Source organism: Perca flavescens, chromosome 10 (genome assembly GCF_004354835.1).
Source record: "Perca flavescens isolate YP-PL-M2 chromosome 10, PFLA_1.0, whole genome shotgun sequence".
Classification (NCBI taxonomy): Eukaryota; Metazoa; Chordata; class Actinopteri; order Perciformes; family Percidae; genus Perca; species Perca flavescens.
In genome coordinates this window covers 634,311-642,713 of record NC_041340.1, presented here as the reverse complement: position 1 = coordinate 642,713, position 8,403 = coordinate 634,311, and the positions used below count along the sequence as shown (strand labels likewise).

The window sequence follows — 8,403 nt, the reverse complement described above, 5'->3', positions numbered from 1 at the left end:
TCTCTGTTTGTGTACTTCCAAGCTCTCCTGTCACTGTGTTTATCTTTCGCGCCGCGCACCGTTATGGACTAGTCCATTTCAATTTGAAAGTAAGGGGTGTATGGAAAAAAATAGTCAATGTGATATTTTTGACTAAAGTGTTTTTTGGCCAGCCCAGAGTCAATTGAAAAAACAATGGGCCAATTAAAAAATAAATGTTTCTCATGGGCCAATTAGGGTCTTTTTTTTCACGCTGAAGTAAATTCAAAATAATAATTAATTGTCTGGCTAATCCGGGGCCCCTGCACACGTGGGGCCCCTAGGCTGCAGCCTCAAAAGCCTGTGCATTAATCCGCGCCTGCTTGTATACATACCTACTGTCAAAATACTACTAACTGTCTATATCAGGAATTCTCAAAATAAGTGTTTAATGTAACTGTATTTTTTGGGGGGGAGGGCTTTTCCCTGTATTCAATAGTGACAGTGGATAGACAGGAAAGGGGGAGAGAAAGAGAGACACGCAAGAAAGGGCCACAGGTCAGATTCAAACCTGGGCTGCTGTAAAGGACTCAGCCTACATGGGACACACACTCTTACTGGGTGAGCTAGAGGCTGCCCCAGGAAGCTGTACTTTATTCATTTGTATGTTACTGTTTAGTTAAAAAACACCAAAGATATGTTTAAGTATTCCATTCATTAGCATGATAGTCTGCATGTATCTTACTGTTTACTCAACTCGGGGAGACTGATCAGTCCAACTGGCTTTTCTACCGAGGCTCAGCCGTCTGGTTGGTGTGTTTGGGCCGTTACTGTTTAGTTAAAAAACACCCAAAACACCAAAGATATTTTTAAGTATTTTATTCATTAGCATGATAGTCTGCATGTATCTTATAGACAGATATTTTTTATTAGTATTTTAATCATTTGTATGATTGCCGTTACTGTTTAGTTAAAAAACACCCAAAACACCAAAGTAGGAAGGAGACATAGCGGACCAGACGCGGGCTTTTATTTTGAAAAGTCTAAGCTCAGACGCGGGCTTTTACTTTGAAAAGTAGAAGCTCGGGGGCGGCACCAGGCGGGAAAGAGACAGGAGGCTCCAGGCTGCAGCCATACAGTCTGGAACCCAGATAGTCAGCAGCAGTCCTGGTGGAGAGCTGCTGGATCTCCGAGACCAGGACCAGGACCAGAACAAGAGCGGAATGGAGGAGGAGCAGCAGAAGCCGGAGCAGCGGAGCAACAAGGTCCCCAGAAGAGCAGCAGCAGGCTCGGCCTCTGATAGCAGCGGTGTTCAGGTCAGTGTTAGGACACAACAAGCACACTAAAGACACAAGATGGCCGACTCTCATGGAAACAACATGGGGGGGCTCTGTGGCCATTAGCACACATGCTTCTCTCTGGGTGAAAAGGGGCCAGAGGCGTCCAAAGAGGTTTTTAAAAGTCTCGCTGTGTTCAGCTCTCAGTCCGTTTGGAGCTTCTAACTGAATCTCTGGGCTTAGTTTAGTTTCTAGTTGATATCTGCTTTGGTTTACATTTGGGCTCCGTTTAGAGGACTCTTGTTAAGTTACTGCTGATGAAGAGCTATATTTCCTCCAGGTTTCCTCTTCAAAATAAAATCATGCATGTAACAAAGTAACCAGGGGCTTTTATTGTGAAGAATGTATAGGAAATGAAAGCGTTTTACTTTGCTTGGTGAACACAGCGCTATGAAGATAGTTATGACAATGCTTGACTAATAAATACCATAGTAGACGACATAAGAGCAGGAATGTGTGTAGTAGTATTGTACATATTGGTGAATTAGAGACGTCTGATGAAACTAAACATCAAGTTATTATCCTCTTCTGACCAAGTAGTTCTAGGAACGTAGTTCTAGGAACAGTCCACTTCTAAACAGTTCTACTAACTACTGTCCCCCAAAACCGGTTTTAACATTTGCATTCACACTGACCAAGTGACCATAGGAACTTGTGGGGGGGGGTAAGGGAGTTGAGACTGAATTGAGTTGTCTGAATGCTAGTGTATTCAGGGCTAGGGTTGTGCCGATGGATGATATCATCGTCGAGACACACTAATCCTAGTTGCGGGCGCTGGACGGGAAATTGACAAGTGCGTCGGTCTTAAACTAGCAAAGACAAGACAGAGGGCTCCTTAAGTGGAAGCTACTTTTTCCCCCTTTACTGCAACCTATTTGTGAAAAAGAGCATGGCTCTGAGCAGACTGCTGATTGATTGGCTGTAGTGATACATTCTCTCTCTCTCCCTGTCAGCTGTAGCTCGCTCTACCTTCTAGTAACGTTGGACACAGCGGTCTCGAGTGAGAGAGAAAAAGCGTTAAAAGTGGAACGCTATCACACTTTCCTTTCTCCCCTCATTGGACTAAGTTTGTTAACGCCACTCTGTGCGTGCATCAATAAGTAAGTCTGAGGTCCTGTAGGTACGGGACGATGTTATGCAGGATTTATGAATGTACGTTAGCAACAGTAGGCTAATTCACGAGGGTGCTACTTTATGTGTGAGCTAATATTGCGCATCTGTTCATGTGCGCTGCAAGAGTTATGTTTCTGTTTATTGAATGAATTATTCAGTGCAAAACATAACTGAGATGTAGTTTAAACTCAGTAATGATGGTATGTTATTTTATTACTGTCTCTCTGTTGAAGGCAGACGTCACACTGTACTGTCGCTACGCAGATCAGGACATCTGATTGACTTTACTGCTCCGTAGTTGAAAGCAGGTCAAGTTGTAAAACCTACCAGCAGGGCACCATTTACAGAGGGCATTTAAATATACCGTATGTCTAATCATTTCTACGTTAACTGTTGGCCCATAGTAAGAGATATGAGCTACCCCCGCCTCGACAACGACATCATCATCCATCACGATGTTTTACTGTAAACATCGGCAACTGCCAATTTAAGGGACATCGCCCAACCCTAGTGTAGACCTTTTGTGATGATAACACAAACATTTCACAAGAATGTTAACCGGTGTGATTAGATGGCTGTGTGAACACCAAAGACCTTTTGTTATTATAACTCAGCCATCTAACCTGCTGCTGCTCTTTGGAATCAAGCAGCTAGACCTACCTTCATGTGAACATGTACACATAACTGTAGTAACCCACTTTTCTATTGCATATTTGATGTATATCAAAGTAAAACACAACTCAGCAAAGTTTAGAGTGCAAAGTCTGAGATGTAAGATTTAAATATAAACATAATGCAACGCACTTCAGTGGAATGGTAATATATTAATAACTATGGCTGCAACTAAGGATTATTTTAATAATTGATTAATCAGTTGATTATTTTTTCTATTAATTGATGAATCGGATAAAAAAAAGCATTAATTTACATTAACTCAATACATACATACTTGTTTTAGTTACTAGTTGTGTAAAGGTAAGTAACCCAAAGAGCAGATACAGACCAAACACACACACACACACACACACACACACACACACAGGGCCCCGAGTGGGGCTCTCCGATGCTCGGAGCCCTGCTGCTGGAGGAGATGTGACGGTGAGGACCGGTTCAACGGCTCGGTCAGAGACATGAACTCGTAGCGTTCGGTGGAGCTTCTGAGCACCGGGCTTCCACCGCTGTGAACGGGGTTTTTAGGCGAGAAATGAACTGTTAATATTTTGAATATCGGCAGTCTTGCCGAATTGACAATTTGCTTCAAAGTTTTCGGAGGTGAGAAGCTCCATGAAGTGAGGCGACAGTCAGGCGCCTGCCCCAGCCGCAAGCTCGCCGCTGGGCCAGTCCTGCTCAGAGACCCCGCTGTCAGCTGGAGGTCTCTCAGACCGCTCTCCTTAATAAGAGGCTTTTATTTCACTGTTTAAATATCACAACACATGTCCATCATAAGATCAACAGGAACCTGTGGTTAACTGTCTTTTTGGAGTTAAACTCCACAAGAGTGCCCTGCGGACTTGACATACACACACACACACACACACACACACACACACACACACACACACACACACACACACACACAGCAGCCGGCAGAGGCGGAGGAGAGAGAGATACCCGTTTCTCTTCGGGAGACTTGTTTAAATTATGACAAATATGCGATATACATTAGATTTAGTATTTAGTTCATACTTTTTTGGTGTGTTTGTTTTCTGATTTTAACGCTATAAAGACCGCTGTGGTTGCATAGGCTACACCCTTAACCCTTCTATAGTCCCTATGGCCACCTGGCCAGTGCGAATGCAAATTGAAAAAACGATTTTGGGGGAGAGTAGTTAGAACTGCTTAGAAGTGGACTTTTCCTATAATACGTTCCTGTAACTACCTGGTCGGAAAGCGGCTATAGACAGCATATAGAACCTCCTCACACCTGCAAGACAGACATGGACATCAATCACCAAGGGGCAACAGGTAACGAACACAGTCCCATAAACAAATACTCTAAAGCTAATATAGTTAGTCTAAAGAAAAAGTCCCAACTAATGTAACGGTTCAGAGCCGTGAAGCTGGAAACGTAACACTACGTAATCTACAACAGCAGTCCGTTTCTGATATCACGTCATTTACACTGACTGAAGTGTTCTCGGATACACAGTTTGTTGCGTGCACAGCCAACCACCAATCACAATCTATGTTGATCAATTTATCTAACAAACCAGCAGACTCCGCTAGTCGACCACAACCTGAAATTTAGAGGAAGCAACATGCATGCATTATTAATATCATTCACTTTAGCATGGGTTGATAGTATTATATGAATACAATGGTGTCATGTCAGTCAACCACTTTAACCATTGTAATTAACTACCTAATGTCCCTCTCCAAAATCACTTCGGAAGAGTAGTCGCAGTGCTTACTTGCTTTGGTGTTTGTAAAGCATTAAAGTTCATCAAAGAAAGGTTCATAATAAAAAGTTAATTTTTAATTTTTGTATGTACAGTACAGGCATCTGTAGTCCCACACAAAGCACAAATACAACAATCTAAAAACCAAACCATGCTCAGTTAGTAAAAAAAAAAAACAATAACAAATGGCAATAAAATACATCTCCTATTACAGGTACACACATACACAACATGATCAAGTGTGCACAGCACACAACCGCACACACACACAAAACTTGCAAGTTCACAAGCACAGAAAATGCTGTGTGCACACCACACACACATACACATACACACACACACACACACAAAGTAGCCACCCTTTGCTTTTTTGATAGTGCTGTAAACCCTTTGTGTTCTCTCAATGAGCTACAGTATATATATATGTATGTGACTGTTGAAACATTCAAGTCCTTGCTTAAGACCCACAACTATTTGTTGGCTTTCAATTCAAGTTGAGCTTTGACAACTTATTTTTTATTGTGTGTATTGTGTATTGTTTGTGTATATTATCATTTTGGCTTTTTTGAGCTTGTTAAGAAATTTGGTCAACTATGGTTGGTTTTAAATGTGCTATGTGAATAAAATTGAACTGAACAACGGATGGCTTTTTAAATATGATTTTTTTTTTTTTTTTTTTTTTTTTAGAATGCATACTCTTACATATGTTAACATGTTAGCATATATAAGCATGTGTTAGCATGGATCGGCATGTTAACATATGTAAACATCTTAGCATATGTAAGTATGTTTGCATGTGTATTGCTCCACCATTGCATCTAACTCTCTGTCTGTTTCTATAGAAACGGAGAAGAAGAGGGGGACTCGGACATCACAGCTGTCAGGACTGTGGCAAGTCCTTCACAACATCTGGCAATTTAAAGATTCATCAGAGAGTTCACACTGGAAAGAAACCATACAGCTGTGAACAATGTGGGGCAGCTTTTTCTCAGAGTGGTAACCTTAAATGTCACCAACGCATTCACACTGGAGATACACCGTACAGCTGTGACCAATGTGGGGCAGCTTTCACACAGTTACAAAACTTAAAATCCCACCGACGTGTTCACACTGGAGAGAAGCCGTTCTGGTGTGATCAATGTGGGAAAACTTTTTCTGAGAGTGGTAACCTTAAAGTCCACCAACGCATTCACACTGGAGAGAAGCCATTCTGGTGTGAACAATGTGGGAAAACGTTTTCTCACAGTAGTGCCCTTAAAGTCCACCAACGCATTCACACTGGAGATAAGCCGTTCTGGTGTGAACAATGTGGGAAAACCTTTTTTGACAGTAGTAGCCTTAAAAGACACCAACGCATTCACACTGGAGATAAACCGTACAGCTGTGACCAATGCGGAGCAGCTTTCAAACAGTTATCTAACTTAAACTCCCACCGACGTATTCACACTGGAGAGAAGCCGTACTGGTGTGAACAATGTGGGAAAACTTTTTCTCACAGGAGTACCCTTAAAACCCACCAACTCATTCACACTGCCTCCTCTTGAACATGTTCTAAAGCCAAGCTGTTGTTAGAGATGAGAGAGGGAACAAATAGCGTGAGTCAAGACACTGTTTACTAGTGATGGTCAAATGAAGCTTGGTGAACCACTGTCTTTATTTGCTGTGCTCACTAGATGGCGCTCTCAGTTCAAAGAAAAGGTTAAATGAATGGCAATTCAATGGGCTTTCAACATGTTGAACAGAGAGCACCATCTAGTGGGCTCAGAAAATAAAGACAGTGGTTCACCAAGCTTCATTTGACCATCACTACTGTTTACTACCCAGATAACAAAAGAGAGCAGTCTGCCAAAGAGCCCAAAGTAGCCGAGGTCCAGGACCACTTGCAGGCACTAACCTGATGATAAATATGGAAGAAGAACAAAGTGTGGAATTTTTCAGAGCACATAACATTGGGTCAAAAAGAGCATGTAAAGATGACAAGTGAAAATCAGTGCAGTGAAAAACACGATGAGTGTAACATAACAGTTGTTTTCCAAGGAATCCGATGAGATATTCATGGTTGAAGCTTGTAGAAGAAAATGATTTACCAGTTTTAGTCTCATTTTATCCTAATATCCTCTTTCTGGTCACTGATTAAGTTGATCATATTTTACCTGATTTTTTTAAACATGTTTATCTTGTTTTGTGTAACTGGATGTTATTAAAAGTGTACATCAAGAGATGGAATTGTTTTTGGATATATGACTGTTATCATCATAGGCGCCGATACCGTGGGTGCTCCGGAGCTCGAGCACCCACAGAAAATAATGAGCACCCACGTGTGCCAAGCTGCCATTAGGCTACATTCATTCAAAATTAAACAATACAGTTGGTGCCTGGTGGAGAGTCTTTCCTAGTGTGATTGGTTATGTCGGTGGCTTTGATTCTTAATTCCCCACGAAGCTGACCGCGGTTACGTGTCAGTTAATCTTCTCATCTCCAGTCCTCTCTGTATTTGTGAGAAGTGCCTCTTTCCTGAGTTGAAAGCCTACTTTACGGCTTTATTATCGAGTTATTAGGCGCGTGTGTTCGTGTCCGCTGCTGTCCATTTCCTAAGGTTCGGAAATGCAAACAACTTTTGACTACTTTTCTTTTTCTTTTCTTTTTTCATTTTCAAGGGCGCGCCTGTGAGCACCCATGGAGGAAAACATGAATCGGCGCCTATGGTTATCATTTATATTTTACTTTATTACTTCATGTATTCATGTGTTTTATTAAAGAACACTTGATGTTACATTACATTACATGTCATTTAGCTGACGCTTTTATCCAAAGCGACTTACAAGTGCATTCAACTGAGAAGGTCCAAACTCTAGACAAGAAGTAAGTGCAAGTACATTAGCTTTAAATAAGCTAAGCTACAAAGAAACGTATAAAAGTGCAGGTTCAAGAGTTTTTTTAATTTTTTTTTATATACATATATTATCCAAGGTGTAGTCGGAAGAGATGTGTTTTTTAGCCTTCGGCGGAAGATGTGTAGGCTTTCAGCCATCCTGATGTCGACGGGGAGCTCGTTCCACCATTTGGGAGCCAGGACACTGAACAGTCGGGATTTGGTTGAGTGATTAGTTCTCCCTCGCTGTGAGGGGGCAGCAAGCAGTTTGGCTGATGCAGAGCGAAGTGAACAAGTGGCAGACCGGGGTGGTGGTTCCCCTTTTTAAAAAGGGGGACCAGAGGGTGTGTGCCAATTACAGGGGTATCACACTTCTCAGCCTCCCTGGTAAAGTCTACTCCAAGGTGCTGGAAAGGAGGGTTCGGCCGATAGTCGAACCTCATGTTGAAGAGGAACAATGCGGATTCCGTCCTGGTTGTGGAACAACGGACCAGCTCTTCACTCTCGCAAGGATCCTGGAGGGAGCCTGGGAGTATGCCCAACCGGTCTACATGTGTTTTGTGGATCTGGAAAAGGCGTATGACCGGGTCCCCCGGGAGATACTGTGGGAGGTGTTGCGGGAGTATGGGGTAAGGGGGTCTCTACTCAGGGCCATCCAATCTCTGTACGACCAAAGTGAGAGCTGTGTCCGGGTTCTCGGCAGTAAGTCGGACTCGTTTCAGGT

The 8,403-nt window shown here is 42.4% G+C and overlaps 1 protein-coding gene across 1 annotated transcript; it reads left to right on the top strand.

The window, feature by feature from the left end:
• The first annotated feature begins 1,120 nt into the window (after positions 1-1,120).
• Positions 1,121-6,484, top strand: LOC114563393 (zinc finger protein 239-like). The gene is made up of 2 exons (XM_028590253.1): positions 1,121-1,274; positions 5,650-6,484. The coding sequence occupies exons 1-2, from the start codon at positions 1,182-1,184 to the stop codon at positions 6,349-6,351; spliced, it is 795 nt and encodes a 264-aa protein (XP_028446054.1). The 5' UTR covers positions 1,121-1,181; the 3' UTR covers positions 6,352-6,484.
• Positions 6,485-8,403: the final 1,919 nt, after the last annotated feature.